This window comes from Nilaparvata lugens, chromosome 13 (assembly GCF_014356525.2).
Source record: "Nilaparvata lugens isolate BPH chromosome 13, ASM1435652v1, whole genome shotgun sequence".
NCBI classification, from domain to species: domain Eukaryota; kingdom Metazoa; phylum Arthropoda; class Insecta; order Hemiptera; family Delphacidae; genus Nilaparvata; species Nilaparvata lugens.
Window position 1 is genome coordinate 22756911 of NC_052516.1, and position 17212 is coordinate 22774122.

The 17212-nt window shown below is 33.9% G+C and overlaps 1 protein-coding gene across 1 annotated transcript in view; it reads right to left on the reverse strand.

The window, feature by feature from the left end:
- The window catches only part of LOC111054743 (GATA zinc finger domain-containing protein 14-like), a 68400-nt gene that overhangs the window by 26398 nt on the left and 24790 nt on the right, over positions 1–17212 (reverse strand). Inside the window, exon 2 of the mRNA XM_039440396.1 lies at positions 14004–14048. Within this exon, the coding sequence (XP_039296330.1) occupies positions 14004–14034 (31 nt within the window). The 5' untranslated portion in view covers positions 14035–14048. The remainder of the gene's footprint in view (positions 1–14003; positions 14049–17212) is intronic.

Here is a 17212-nt window from a genome sequence, read left to right on the forward strand (position 1 = left end):
TCAGTAGAGGTAACATGTAGTTTTCAGAATGTGTTACGTTTTACGGGACGCTGGAAGACTGAACGTAACCTCAATGGAACACACATTTATGTATTTAGTTTATTTTCAGTTCATGGGAATAAAATGTGTTTTCAAGTAAGATGAGTTGTGTAATCGATAAACTGTAGAATTGGATTTGAGTGAGTGATTGTAATTAGAATTAGAAGAAAAAATGTCAAATCCAATGCTATTAAGAACTAGAGGAGACAGTTCAGTTTCACTCCAGTTTCAGTCAGTTTTACGGTGCTTGGGGAAACTTAGGTAAGGTTGAAGTGTGACTGGTGTGAGCAGAGCGGTTTGTGATAATTACAGACTTCACCTATTTAGTTTGTACAGTGATGTCTTCATTGTTGAATTTGCCAAGAATTTAGAGAGAGATTGATTGAGTACTTTATTTATGTAGATTACAATATATACTGGCTCATACACTTATATACAATAGCTTACAATACAGCAAAATTATAGATGAATTTACATAATATAGATTAAGAAAATAATTATTGAACTGTATATGATATGAAAAATTAATTTGTAATATAATAACTATAGATAATTATATTGTTATGCATCTACATAAATTGGCGGAGCTTTGAACATATCAATGTCCATTCTTCGGAAAGAATATTAAAAATATCCTCCCCACTAACTCTCTACCAAAATCTCATCCTCAGAGAAAGAGATAGAGGGAGAGAAAGAGAAGCAAATTTGTGTGGGAGAGAAGAGAAATAAGTAATGGATAAGGATGAATGAATAATGGACAAATGATAACACAATGGTATGAATTCAAGAAATGGTAACAAAACGGTATGATTACAAGAGATACAGTAGCATGAAAAATCTGGTGTGGCGCACTCACACAAATTTCCTTGCTGTTATGAAAATTGATCACCTGACGCTAGTGTGCACGCGCGTCTAAAGTCTACTTATAAACAAAGATCTGAGCCAGCTGGTGACGGACAATAACGCTGGAGACATACGAGGTCTGCTATCTCTTCATAGTGAATCAATTAATAGAATCAACAGTTGTCAAAAGTTTGCAATTGAAATAATAACATTTTCTGGAATTTCGTGCTTATTTTCAATTTTAGGTGAAAATGTTACTGAACATTAATTGTAGAGATTTTCATGCTTAATCTTTTCCACTCAAAATTTTTTGTTTGAATTGTATCTGAAGCCTGATAATTGGGAATCTAAAATCGAATTTTGCATAGATGGGGCGAAGCTCCTGAAATTTTTACAGATATGAGACTTGTGGCAGTTGATAGAGCTTTTCAATTACTATTTTTGGTATAAATTTAATCGAAATCGTTGGAGCCATTTTTGAGAAAATCGCGAAAAACCCTGTTTTTGACAACATTTTCGCCATTTCAGCAGCCATCTTGGATTGCATTTGATCGAAATTGTTCGTGTCGGATCCTTATAGGGGAAGGACCTTAAGTTACGAATTTCAAGTCATTCTGTTAATTGGGAGAGGAGATATCGTGTACACAGACGCACATACACTCATACACACACACACACACACACACACACACACACACACACACACACACACACACACACAAACAGACCAATACCCAAAAACCACTTTTTTGGACTCAGGGGACCTTGAAACGTATAGAAATTCAGAAATTGGGGTACCTTAATTTTTTTCGGAAAGCAATACTTTCCTTACCTATGGTAATAGGACAAGGAATGTAAAAATGATGAGAATGGTTTCAAGAACACTCAAGCAGAGAGAAATAACGCGGTGTAAAAGCTAGGAAAAGGAGAAGACGGAAAAGATTAGTGAGATGACAATTGGAAAGGATGAGAGAGAAAAGTAGAGGCAGAGGGGAATGAATAACAGTTGAGGAATGGGGAAAATAAATCTCTCTGAAGAAAGAAAATGACCAATGAAAACAGATACTGCTAGTTGAAGATGATAATGAAATAAAGAAGATGTTTTTATGAAATTTCACCTTTTTATGTGGGATAAACAAATAGTACATTAAGATCCGATAAAAACTGAATAGGGAACACATATGAGAGGGATAAAATAAATAGTTATCCTTCAATAGGTAGCCAGTAGGAATCTTTATCCAGAATGATCTGAATCAAACGAAGGCGAGAGGAATGACAGAGAAAAATAGAATGGGAGAAGAATGATAAGATAAGATATTTATTGACAATTGTTACTAGGCTCTTGCCTATGGTAACATTTACAAAAATTGACATAATAAAATTAAATTAAACTTAAGAAATAAATAATTATTTTCAGTTATGCATTAGTATTAATAATTACAAATATTGAAGAAAATAATATTGTACATATTGAGCCATCAACATCAACTAAATTATTATCACATTAGCAAGTTGTTATTTGCATCCATGTGGAGTGAAACTTATCATGAAAGTATACCATGAAAAATTTAAGTTCATAATAAAATACAATAGAGGGAAGATGAAATAGGTGATAGATAAACTATGAAGGTGGTCCCATTACAAAACATTGTGATCAGACTTTTAATAAAAAAGAGAAGTAATAATGAAACTGTGCATGAAATAGGAGCAATGAAATGAGAGCGTGAATGCACCAAACCCTGCCAATCATAATGACCTTATGCTAATGTATCATTTATTAATGACGACAGAAGCCTCGATTTGAAAAAATAGAAGGTTGGTGAGAAAATCAACTCAGGTGATAGATTGTTCCACAGTCGGGACGCTACTACAGTAAAAGAGGAGTTGTACGAATGGAGTGATGAAGAAAACGAACACGAAGAGGATATTTTTTGACGTCCAATAATCCTATGTGTTGTCTCAATTTGGACAGTTGACTTTCCAATCAGAAAACAATTTCATCGAATAAATTACTTCTAAAGACGTCAGAGACTTTATCACTTTATATCATAGAAGGTACCAGGGAGATTCACTTAAAACTGTTGGCATTGGTAGGTTAGGGAGCTACTGTATTTAAATGTTATCTAAAAGCATAGAACAAAACAATGGCCCATATGAATAAAGTTGAGCATTTGCTCATACTTATAAAATATGGAGCATTTGCTTCATTTTCTATGAATAAACGTGAGCAAAACCTTTTGCTAATGCTCATCAAAAAAATAGTTTGAGCATTTGCTCAAAAGTAAAAGCTTTTGCTCAAAATTGTATGAATAAACTAGAGCATTTGCTCAACTTTTGAAGCAAATGCTTCAAAAAAGGTGAGTCTAGTCTAGAGCAGCTTATCACCTTTTGCTCATAGTAAAATGACTCAACTAATTCGTATGAGGAAGAGGAAACTATACCAGATACTATCACAACCAATAGTGTAGAACTATAAAACTCTTTTTAGATTCAACCATGATATATATCACCATTATTCCTACAAAAGAATAAATATAAAAGCTACCTGTTATAAAGATAGCTATCACAAAATAGAATATGAGAGTGTATATTATTTAAGAATATGAGAGTGTAGACGATTATAAGAAGGCTATTGATATTATAAGAATATGCTGAAGATTATTATAGAGATGAAATTTTTTCACGCTATTATTTCAAAATTCTAAACTCAACTAACCTAAAACTGTATTCATAAAAAATAGAAAACAGAGCAGACTACGCAAACACAAGCAGTGCCCCCTGTTTGCATATTTAGCGCTTCCGTGAGCTATAAATACAAATTAAGGCTACAAAAGCGAATCAGGTGATGAAAAATCTTTAAAATACGTGAGCATTTGCTCCAGAGTTCAGGAGCATAAGGTAAGAGTATAAGGTAAAGCTTATTCATATCAAAATGAGCAATGCTTTTGCTTCTACCTTTTGCTCATGAGCAAAACCTTATGCTCAATGCATTAAATGCATCAATGCCCAATTGCTCATGAGCATTTGTTCTGGTTTTATTCATATGGGCCAATAATTCAAGTCTGAGTTTATGATAAGTATAAGTTTTCTCTGCTACAAGTTATAAGTATAAGAAATACTGACACTTCAACATGGACCTCTCTACGTAGTTAATGACATACTAACACACTCACACAATTCACATACACACACATACACCAATAACCACATACTCGCGTTCACTAATTACTCTGAAATTAAACTCATGAATGTGTGCTACTGAAATCACACAATTACCATTCAATTTGTGTGCGCCGCTGAATTGATGTCAGCTAATTGTTTCTGTAATTTTAAATTGTTTTGTAATTGTCGCAATTTATCTGATGGGAACGTGAGAGTATAGACTAATTAAGACTTGAATAGGCTTGAGACGGTGATGAGAGACATTCAAGTTCTATCAAACATGACTGAATGTTAACATTATTTTAATTTTTAAATAATTATTATTAAACGAAAATCCCAATTAAATGCTGTGAATCGCCCCGAAGACTTCAGTTACTGCAAATATTGACAACCGTGTAAACAGCTATAGTGTGGCCCACGTTATAATGGCAGTGAAGAAAGATAGGAGAAAAACGTTGCTGATCCTTTGTCTTGTCAATGCCTCCCATACACGGTAGCTGATACAGGTTTATTAATGTAATATTAACGGTTCATTCTGGTTTATAATAATCAATTTTTTTTTATTAAGCAAGAAATTATATTATTTTTCAATAATTTCATAATAAATTTTCATAATTGAGATGGAATATTAGGTTAATTAATAATAAATTCTACATTGTTAAAAGACGATCTGGCAATAGAGCAAAACGAGGAAGAGATAGCGCTATCTACCTTTGTTGAATGATAGACAAGGATAACAATACCATTGCTAATCAAACACTGCCATTATAACGTGGACCTCACTATACATAGAAATTCCTTACACCAAACTGACAATCTCTGAATAGCAGCGCTCATGTTATACGAAGCCACAGCAGCCAGCCAGTCTACAGATGGAAATAGCATTTGTTCAAATGATAATTATTTTTATTTCTTGATGACTGGATGCAAGGTATCTAGAATACTGTATTCTAGGTACATTGACTGGATATGTATGAGCTGAGCAGGTGTGATGGAATTTATGTGGGAAATAATCGACGTAAATAATACAATATAAAAATTGAGAATAAAAGTAAATAAACTTCTTTTAAAATATTATATTTTGCAGATGGAAATTGCCGAGATATTTCATTTATTCGAATACTAATGAATTAATAGTTATTATTAAACGAGAATCCAAATTAAATGCTGTAAATCACCCCGAAGACTTCTGCTACTGCAAATATTTACAGTATGTAGCTGTTTACCCTGTTGTCAATATTTGCAGTAACTGAAGTCTTCGGGGTGATTTACAGCATTCAATTTGGATTTTCGACTAATAATAATTATTATATTTTAATTTTCCACTCGCTTCAATTTCGTGGCTAATGGAAATCGAGCTTAAAAGTCTGGTGTGGCGCACTCACACAACTTCCTTGCCGTTATGAAAATTGATCAACTGACGCTAGTGTTACCGCGCATCTCAAGTCTACTATTCAAAGATTTGAGCCAGCTGGTGACAGGGCAATAACGCTGGAGACACACGAGGTCTGCTATCTCCTCATAGTGAATCATTTAATAGAATCAACAGTTGCCAACAGTTTGCAATAATTGGATAATCACATTTTCTCGAATTTCGAGCTTATTTTTAATTTTAGGTGAAAATGTTACTGAACATTAATTGTAGAGTTTCTCATGCTTAATCTTTTCCACTCAAAATTTTTGTTTGAATTGTATCTGAAGCCTGATAATTGAGAATCTAAAATCAAACAATGCATAGATAGGGCGGAGCTCCTGAAATTTTTACAGATATGGGACTTGTGGCAGTTGATAGAGCTTATCGATGACTATTCTCGGTATAACTTTAATCAAAAACGTTGGAGCAGTTTTTGAGAAAATCGCGAAAAACCCTGTTTTTGAAAACATTTCCACCATTTTAACCGCCATCTTGAATTGCATTTGATCGAAATTGTTTGTGTCGGATCCTTATAGTGTAAGGACCTTAAGCTCCAAATTCCAAGTCATTCCGTTAATTGGGAGATGAGATATCGTGTACACAGACGCACATACACTCATACACACACACACACACACACACACATACACACACACACATACAGACCAATACCCAAAAACCACTTTATTGGACTCAGGGGACCTTGAAACGTATAGAAATTTAGAAATCGGGGTACCTTAATTCTTTTCGGAAAGCAATACTTTCCTTACCTATGGTAATAGGGCAAGGAAAGTAAAAACATGTAGCAAATTGATTGTAGAGTAGCATAATCTTATTATGTTGTTATAGGTTTGTATCTTGCTTTGCATATCAATTTGATATATTCTCAGCCACTTGATATATATTAATTACGGTAACCTATTATTGATTTGTACCTTGCACAATTCGCATAATCTTTGATATTCCACATCATAATATATCAACTAAGTCCTGCCGCTAAGTAGAATCACGATCTCGAACTTAAGAAGGACTTTGGGAGAAAGTCCTGCAACTGAAGCCAAAGTACAAACTTCACACAACTGAGCTATAAAGTACATTCTTAAACACTTTGGCTTCAAAGGTCGTGCTAGCTGTGACTTAATGTAGAGAGAGATACGGGAGGAGTTATATTAATGGAATTGACGAAGAAGAAGATGGAAGAAGAAGAAAAAAAGAGCAAGAATAAAGAGGAGAAAGGAGGAGAAGAAGAAGAAGAAGAAGAAGAAGAAGAAGAAGAAGAAGAAGAAGAAGAAAAAGTGAAATGAATATTGCAACACAGCTGATAATAGTATAGTCATGAAGATGCGCTCCTCTCCACTGGTCCACCAATAGACATCATTCCCGCGTGAATGTGTAGTAATAATATGCAACAAAGCTCTATACACTCAAATTCACTTCAATCCGTCAGCATTCCTCATTAAATAACATCAAAGCCTCCCATTCTACCAATGCTGACACCGAGATCTAACTGACTACACTGAGATTCACCTTAAACTGTCAGAATTCCTTATGAATTAACATCAATGCTACCCCATTTAACCTATGCTGCCATTTGATGGTGATCCAGCAATATTGTTGCATCAGACACTTTCAATACATTTTTATTGCATCGGTTTTTATGACCTTCCATTTGGAAAGCTAAGGAGTTGCATGCTGTAACGCATCTTGTATTCTTTTTCAAATAAATCATGTATTGTTACAAAATATTTAAGAACGTCATGAACTGATAGCCCGGGAGAAGAGTATTGTTGAAGTATTTTGATGCTTTTCACGCTGTAACTCTGTAATGCATCTTTTATTCTTTTCCAAATAATAATAATATCGAGTGACCTGGCTGGCTCAGGTCTGGTGTCAGAGTTTTCAGGTCGCAACTGATCAATAAAAAAATAAATTATGTATTGTTACAAAATATTTAAAACGTCATGAACTGGTAGCCAGGTGGAAGAGTATGATAAAACATTTTAACACTTTCCATGATGTAAGGTTTCACTCTCAAGGTTTAACTTTAAAGTGTGTTTGAAATTTTTCTCGCTGAAACGCTGTTGTGCATATTTTTATTATTTTTCAAATAAATCATGTATTGTTATAGAATCTCCAAAAACGTCATGAACTGATAGGCAGGGAACAGGGTATTGTTAAACATTTTGATGCTTTTCATGATGTAAGGTTCAACTTTCAAGGTTTGACTTCTGTTTTGAGATTGTGAAAAGTTATTCACGCTGTATATTATATACCTTATTTATTATTTTTATAATAATTATTGTTACAACATCTTTAAAAACGTTATGAAGTGATAGCTAGGGTATAGAGTATTGTTAAGATATTTCAATACTTTTCATGATGTAACTACTTTCACGGCTTACTTTCAAGGATTGAAGAGTGTTTTGAGTGTGTTAGAGGATTTTCCGCTGTAATGTTGTAACGCATCTTTTTTCTTTTTCAAATAAATAATGTATTGTTACAAAATGTTTCAAAAGTCATGTACTGATAGCCAGGGTATAGGGTATTGTTAAGATGTTTCAATACTTTTCATGATGTAAGGTTTTACTTTCAAATATCAAAGAGTGTTTTGAGTGTGTTAGAGGTTTTTCACGCTGTAATGTTGTAACACATTTTTTATTCTTATTTAAATAAATAATGTATTGTTACAAAATATTTAGAAACGTCTTGTACTGATAGGCAGGAAGAGGAGTATCGTTGAAGAATTTTAACGCTGTTCATGATGTAAGTTTCAACTTTCAAGGATTAAAGAGTGTTTTGAGTGTGTTAGAGGTTTTTCACGCTGTAACGCATCTTATATTATTTTTCAAATAAATCATATATTGTTAGAAAATCTTCAAAAACGTCATGAACTGATAGCCAGGGAGTAGAATGAGTTGAATTGTTGAAACATTTTAATGCTTTTCAAGGTTCAAATTTCAAGGTTTAAAGTGTTACTTTGTGATTGTGTTGAAGTTTTCATTTTCAACATTTCAGGCTTTATATTATTTATAGTGAGGTGCACGTTATAATGGCAGTATTTGATCAACATTGGAGTTGCTATCCTTGTCTATCATTCAACAAAGCAGATAGCGCTATCTTTTTCTCGCTTTGCTCTGTTGCCAGATCGTCTTTTAACAATGTAGAATTAATAATTAATTAACAAAATATTTCATCTTAATTATGACAATTCGTTATGGAAGTATTGAGAAATATAATTTCTTGCTTAATAAAATATGGAATTGATTATTTTAAATGACAATGAACCGTTAATATTACATTAATAGACCTGCATCAGCTACCACAGAAGGTACCGTATTGAAAAGACAGAGGATCGTCGATGTTGTTCTCCTATCTTTCTCCACTGTCATTATAACGTGGACCTCACTATAGGCTTGTGTTCATGATTTGTGTGGAGTAATTCCATACCTTGTTGAGACATTCCATATTCATATCAAGGTTTTGGTTGATAATTCATATAGAGTATTTTCTATGCTTGAGTTATTTCTTTGTGAGTTTCAATCAAAGTTTCTTATAAATTTGGTAATGTACTGCTGGAAGTTCAATAAATGAAGAAATGAATTAAATTTTCTTGAATAAAGCTCTGAGGCTCTTATTCATGTCCAGGCTTATTCAACTCAATCGAGTGGAATTTTATAGTTCGCAAATCAATTTCAGACTAGAATAGTACTGGAATAAGTTTTGATTTCTCACTATTAAGATAGCCTACTATCCTGAACAATTCTATTGATAGATATCAGATTTAACGTCAACTGTTATCTTCTACGTCACAGAACAGCTTCGACCAATCACAGGCGAGTAGGAGGGCACTCTCACTTTTAACGCAAGCTGATTGGCTGGTGACATTGTAAAGAAGCCATTTCATAGAATAGAGTCATTCCAACAAGATGGATGCCAGTGTTATTATTGCATGAGTAATAATACAATATCGGGGACCGAGCTTCGCTCTGGAGTACAAAAGCATAACAAATGTATTACGAAAGACAAAATTATAATAACATTCATACAGAAATGTTCTATCTAATCACAGTAAATTGAGATTGATTCCCAGAGGAATGCAAAAATTTCCCTCACAAAGGCCCCGTTGCACAAAAGCCGGTCAAATTTTAATCCTGATTAACTTCACGTGAACCAAATCAGAGAAGACCATTTCAAAAAGATGGACCTACTGGAATTAATCAGGATTGAGAAATAACCCGGCTTCTTTGCAACCGGCACTAAGTACCTGATTGAATGATTACAAAAGCTCAACAGCTGAGTCATAATTTTGACACAGTCCCACACACATGATCTGACTCACTCACTTCCATCACCAACAGACGACGAAATAATTATTATCAGCTGTTTTTTCAAGGATGAATAATAATTATCATTTAATTTCCTTCAGCGAGTTTTCACAGGGATGAGACCTAGTGCAATCGAATCTTCATATTATAAACCTACTATGTTTTGAATTTCGTGAGAATCGTTAGAGCCGTTTTCGATATCCAGTGAAATACAAACATATAAACATCTAAGAATCTAAACATCCAAACATCTAAACATATAAACAGAATTTGCTAGTTTAATAGTGTAAGATAATAGATAATAGATGATTAGATAATTATAGATAGCATGAGCATGAAGAGGTATATAGTGAAAAAGGAGTGAAGAAAATGCAAAGTAAATGAAAATTAAAGTTTTTGATTCAATGGAAAATGTATCAGAGTATCAATGTAATTTTATAATTAAAGTGTTTGATTCGATGGAAAATTTATCATAATAACATTCCGTATAATACCGAATATAAAGAAGATAACGTTCATGAGAAAGAGGAGATGTGAAATAATGTAGTTATTTGCAGGGTATGATTGGGAGATCTAGAAGCAGATGAAGAAGAAGAATAAAAGAGACACGAAAAGAGGATGATACTGGATTTGAATGTGAATGCTGTGGTTGAAAGATCTTAGTTTCTCCCATGTGACATTTCACGTTAGTTGTCTGTTGACCTCTTAGAGTCTGAGTTACGTCTGCTTCGAGTGAGAAGAAGATTGAAAAGAAGAAGAAAAAGAAGCAGAAGATGAAACAGAAGAAGAAGAAGAAGCAGAAGAAGCAGAAGAAGAAGAAGAAGAAGAAGAAGAAGAAGAGAAGAAGAAGAAGAAGAAGAAGAAGAAGAAGAAGAAGAAGAAGAAGAAGAAGAAGAAGAGAAGAAGAAGAAGAAGAAGAAGAGAAGAAGAAAGAGAAATATAAGAAGGAATACAAAAAAAATTAGAAGGAGAAGGAGGTTGAGGAAGAGGAAGAGGAGGAGGATGAGGAGGAGGATGTTGAGGAGGAGGATGAAGAGGAGGAGTGAATGGAATCACGGAGATGGGAGGATGATCACCTGAAGCTAATTCGCAGACTGATTTGAATTATTGCTGATAAATGTCATGTATGGCTTGAAATTACAAGATGTGGGTGCAAATGGAAGTACTGTGTTAAGTTTTCTACTTTTAACTTCGTGTGTATAATTTCAGTATGAAGATGGACTTTTCAGATGGGATTAGATTATTTATTTATTCACGAAGATCACCATCACATGTTTAGGCGTTTATATTAAGCTGGTTTCTAGCTGGTAACAATATTATGTAGCTATTTAATGAAATCTACTTTATGTATGATGTTTAAAGTATCTATAGTGAGGTCCACGTTATAATGGCAGTGTACAATTGACAATACTGTTGCTGTCCTTTTCTATCATACAACACAACAGATAGCGCTATCTCTCTCTAGCTTTGCAATGTTGTCAGTTTGCCAGAAAATTCTATTTTTACTTTTGACAGTGACTGTACAAAAGTCGACTAACCATTCTCAGCCGCCATTTTTTTCTTCATTCTATCAAAATACTTTGGTACACAAGTCGTATAATTGATTTTAAATGTATTTTTGAAACAATGAAATAATTTTTAGACATTACCGTATGAGAAACACGAATTAAAATACCTGAAATGACATTCTAAAAGTTGATAACTAACCATCCTAGACTTCATTCATGCTTGACTTAGCCTACACGTTTAGGTTAGACCTGCTCGTACTGGTATAAATAATAATTGAAAGGATATTTCAGAATGATTTCCAATGAAATCACTTATTTTAAAAAGAATTACTATTTTTATATGATTTTTGAAAGAAATTGGAATAGAATACCTACCAAAAAACTTAATTTCTGTTGTTTTGAAATTCAGATTGGTGTATAACAGCTTTTTAAATTAGCCGCCATTTCAGGTTTGTATGAAAATAAAAATCTTATCTCAGTTATGGAAGCAAATTTTTGAATGAAATTATGAAAAAATATATTTTCTTAATTGATTTGACATTAAATTGATTATTTTATTGAGGAAATTATAATCATTATTAGTTAAAATTTAATGGGATGAATTGAGTAACAGCTGTGTACAATCAGTGGCAAAATGGAGAAACTTGGCAACGTTTTTCTCATATCTTTCTTAACTGCCATTATAACGTGGACCACACTATAGAACTATAAACAAGAATTATTGTTTCCTGCTCATATTTGATTCATCTAGAAATATGATAAATTGTCTGTTATTTCCAGCTCAAGGGCCGAGACACACGAGGCGTTTCGCGTTTATTTCAGCCGAGTCGGCAGGGCACGACAGGACAGGGCTCTCAGATAGAGAGTTTTCATACTAATGAGAGCTATGACTAATTTCCGATCAATGCTGTATTCGTATCTCAATCGCTATTTGTCTAATTTGTGTTGGAATACCATGGCTAATAAACTTTAATTTCATCTTGATAATTTCAGTTATAACCTTCAATTAATTACTAAAGGACCGCAGATTCAATAAAAGGAGAAGCAGAGCATGAGAATCACGGTCGAATCACAAATGAGATCCAAATGCAGCTTAGCTCCGCCCACTTCCCTGTTTGGCTGTTCTACTGAACAGAATTTTAATACCGGATTCCGCCACTAGATGTCGGTAGGTACTGGCATGGAGTAAAACAATCTCAAGCTAGGTTTACACCAAAGTTATTAACAAAATCCTTATAGATTCTATTAGATTGAACGGAACTTGACAAACACATATGTTCATCATGTGTATGATGAGTTATATTCAATCTAATAGAATCTATAAGGGTTAAGTTATTAGCATTCTATTAATAACTTTGGTGTAAACGCAGCTTTAGGTTTTCTATAATCGAATACAATCGATTAGGTTTCATACAATTGTATAAGTTATCTCTGGTACTTGTTAAGATTGTAGGAAGAGGGCATCACAGTATGGTAAATTTAATTAAAATACCAAAACAAGCATTCCAAACTAGAAACAACAGAATTGAAAAGCCAACTATCCAATTCTGATGTAATTCAAGAAGCAACAAATTGTCTAACCTTTAAATAATAGCAGTCAATGGTCGAGCAATAATATAATCTTCTGAGATCAAGAGTTTCACATTACGGTAAATTTGATTAAGTATCAAAACACGCATTTGAAACTAGAAACAACAAAATTGAAAAGCCAACTATCCAATTCTGATGTAATTCTATAAGCAACAAATTGTCTAACCTTAAATAGTTGCAGTCAATGGTCAAGCAATAATAACATCTTCTGAGATCGAGAGTTTGACGTGGATTAGATAAGATAATAGAATAGAGAAAATATAGCATAAGCTATGCCTATGAGTAATAAGCTATCTTTTCACCATAAAATTAGTTGGAAAGTGAAATAATTTAGGATGCAATTGAAATGAGGGAGTAAGATATGTTCGGAGACTATTATAGGATGATTGGGATTTTATGTTTCTCAAGGTATTAGCAGAGAAAACTATTGAACGATTGTTTTTTACTCCTAAACTATTATTCGATTCTAATATTGTTCTATTCTTTAGTATTAACATAAAGAAAAAATAACGTAAGTGAATACCCCATGATATAGGGCGTTTATATCACAACTTTCACTGTTATCTCAAGCCGATAGTCCACGTATTTCTTTACTGTGAAGCTATGTGACGCTGGTAGTCTCTCATATTGTACCATTCGTACCCTCTTACCCGGTCAAAAAATTAAAAATCGATAATAATCGTCAGTAATCGGCTTGAGTTGACAGTAAAAGTTGCGACATAAACGCCCTATACCATGGGATATCTACTTACGCTATTTTTTCTCTATGGTATTAGCTTGTAATATCAATGGTAAAGGTGATACCTCATGGTTATCTTTCATCTTGAACAATGCAATTGAGTTGATAGAGCTGATATGTTTAGGGTAAATTGAGTCTCAACCATATCATAGAATGATAATGATGTCACTGTTTTTCAAGATATTAGCTTGCAATATAAATCGTAGAGGTGTGACCTAATGGTTTTCTCCTATCTTTATCATTATGGCTGAGTTGATAGAATTTATGTGTGTATGGTGAATTGAAGTTCAATCATATAAAAAAAAAATCATTAGTAACTTAATGGCTTATTATGTTACCATACTGTAAGAAGAAAATGGATGATTCTATATTGCTTGTCTTACCTCCTATGAGCGCAGATATCAGATATTTCATCCTTGGTCTGTTAGCTGGAACAAAATAAAATCAAGGATAAGTTTCATTTCATCAAGGGTATACTAAAGAGAATCTTAAGGTGCACACAGATTTACGCGCCGCGAACATGAGCAATTCACTTTTAATCAGCTGATGACAAGCTTTTTATATCTGTATGTTACCGTTTCTGTAAAAATACAGATATAATCAGCTGATTAAAAGTGAATTGCTCATGTTTGCGGCTCGTATATTCGTACGCACCTATATAGTAAACAATCTAGTCGAACCTGCTCTTAAAAGCTACTGAGAAAGATTTGGTGTTCTTCAATTTGTTCTAGATCCTATCTAGAGATCATTGATCCATTTGAAGTCTTATTTCATATCATTCTAAGGTTGGTAATAATAATAATATCATGTAACCTGGCTGGCTCAGGTCTGGTGTCAGAGTTCTCAGGTCGCAACTGATCAATTTCAGGGCCTCTGACATGACCTAACGACTGCTTTTTGTGTAGCCGGGACCGACGACTTGACGTGTCCATCCGAAACACGGTAATGCAATATTTGAAACAAATTTTCAGACCTACTGGGAAAAATATCATGTTTTCAATTCCAAGGTCAACAAAGCGATTTGATTTGAAGTTTTTCTTCCACTGAAAACTCAAATGAAATGATAATAATAATATTGCTATATTGTTGTGTAATGAATAGTATCATTTAAGAATCAGTTATCTTCAAGATAACTTATATTAAGCGTTGCACTTTGAAGATGCAAAATGCACTCAGAGATGAGATTATGCACTTCGGAGATGCTATAATGGCAATAAACAGACTGGAAATGCCAAAATGGTAATAACTTTCTAGAAAGTGCAAGCTCACATATTACACGCTGTAAAACTTTTTCATGCGAGTTTTGAACCGTCACACACAAGAGGACGTGATGCATCAAATCAAAAAGAGATTATCACTGGGAGGTTTGCAGCAGTGAAGATGAAAAAAATAGAAGAACAATAGATAAGTAGAGAGGAAGTAGAAGAAGAAGAAGAAGGAGGAGAAAAAGGAGAAGAAGAAGATGAAGAAGAAGAAGAAGAAAAAGAAGAAGAAGAAGAGAAAGAGGAAGAAGAAGAAGAAGAAGAAGAAGAAGAAAAGGCGATTATGAAGATGATAGGTCAAGAAAGGTATGAAGGAGCATCTCTCAGCTCAAGCCATAATTTGCCGGTACTTAAATTTTGTTAAAGGTCGTATGCTATTCTAAATCATTGTTAACTGGTGAGGTTCACGTAACACTTTAGCGATATAATGTGACCAATATCTTATTTTACAATAATATCTTCCTGAATATATACTGCATACTCATGTTTCTCCTTCTTCAGCATCTTTTCCCTGCTTCTTTCTTATTCTTCAAATCTGATTCTACTTTTCAAATTCATTCTCTACCTCCTAATAATAGTCTATATTATATAAAAACGAAATGGCACTCACTCACTGACTGACTGACTCACTCACTCGCAGAACTAAAAATCTACCGGACCAAAAATGTTCAAATTTGGTAGGTATGTTCAGTTGGCCCTTTAGAGGCGCACTAAGGAATCTTTTGGCAATATTTTAACTCTAAGGGTGGTTTTTAAGGGTTTAAAGTTCGTCTTTCAGCATGTATATTCTTCTTATTCTCTTAATTATAATTAAAAATGTCCATACCATATGTTAATATAGAACTATAATCTAGAGAGAGTACCTCTTCGAAACGGTTGTTAACACTGGTAACTAAATTAATAATTTTGTCAGGTTGGCATTAAGTTGAGTTGACTTTGTTAGGTTGGCACCAAGTTGAAGATTGAAATGCATTTATCGCGGAAAAATTGATTGGGCACTGCTACTTCAATCAGAGCTATTCCTGGGAATATTATATTACTAGCCGTCAGGCTCGCTTCGCTCGCCATATCCGTTTAGCCAGACGTTTAGTCTGGACCCCCGACTGGATCGTCCCAACATATGATAAAAATGCTCAAATGAGAAATGCAGGCGAGCGAAGCGAGCCTGCTGATCTCATTCTTGGACGATCCAGTCGGGGGTCCAGACGGATATGGCGAGCGAAGCGAGCCTGACGGCTAGTAATTAATAGTTGTGTTTTTCTGGCTCTAAATTTTGTGAAGTTACTGAAGCATTTTCTAATTAATGGTGATTCGAGTGTTATTTTTTGTTTTTATTTAGTTTATTGGTTCGATATTCCGTTTTCTATTCAAAATTTGAAATTCTTAGATTGTGTTGTTTTTGGGAGAAAATGGACAACATTTTAGAAAAATGAGATTATAACCTTATTTTTTGGGAGCTTTTTGTGTATCAAAATTTGGGAGTGAGACAAATTTGGGTCCAGCTTGTTGTCTTCTTCCGAATACATTCTTCTTCTTCTTCTTCTTCTTCTTCTTCTTCTTCTTCTTCTTCTTCTTCTTCTTCTTCTTCTTCGTCTATCTCTTACTACTCTTTTTCTTCATATTACACATCCTCCTCTTCATTTGAATCATTTACCTTGCCTTTTTCTCCTATTCTCTTATGTCACCTCCTTCCAAAATTCTTTCCTTCTCATCTCCCTTCTTCTTCTTCTCCTTCTTCTCCTTCTTCTTATTTTTCTTCCTTCTCGTCATCCGACACCTCCTCATCTTATCCTTGTGTTTCCTTCCATTCTGCATCCTTCCTTCCTCTGACAATTTTCATATTTTCCTTCTTCTTCTCAGCATCCCAATTCTCATTTTCCTCTTCGAATCCCTCTCCATTTTCTTCTCTCGCTTCACTTACCAACAATGTTGATTTTTCTTATCTTTTCGTTATTACTTCTTCCCTCTGGCTCTTTCTTTCCTTCCCGCCCGTTTCCTTTTTTATTCCTTTTTCCTCCTCAATCTTCTCTACACTCATACTTCACTATATCTTCCATCTCCTTCTTCTTCTTGTAATGCAGTTCAAGATTTACCCGACCTCTCCCATGTTAAACCATACATAATATGAAAGCCACAATACTCATCAACCATTCAATATAACTCAATTTTACACACTACTACTGTATGACTGTAATGTAATATACCGGTAATAATGTAATAAACCGATAATAATTTATCACATACAAGGCATAAATTGAGATCATTGCTCGGTCTCATTCTACGGAGTCAATGGTATTATTCGTTTTTAACGATCTGTGTTCAGTTACTAA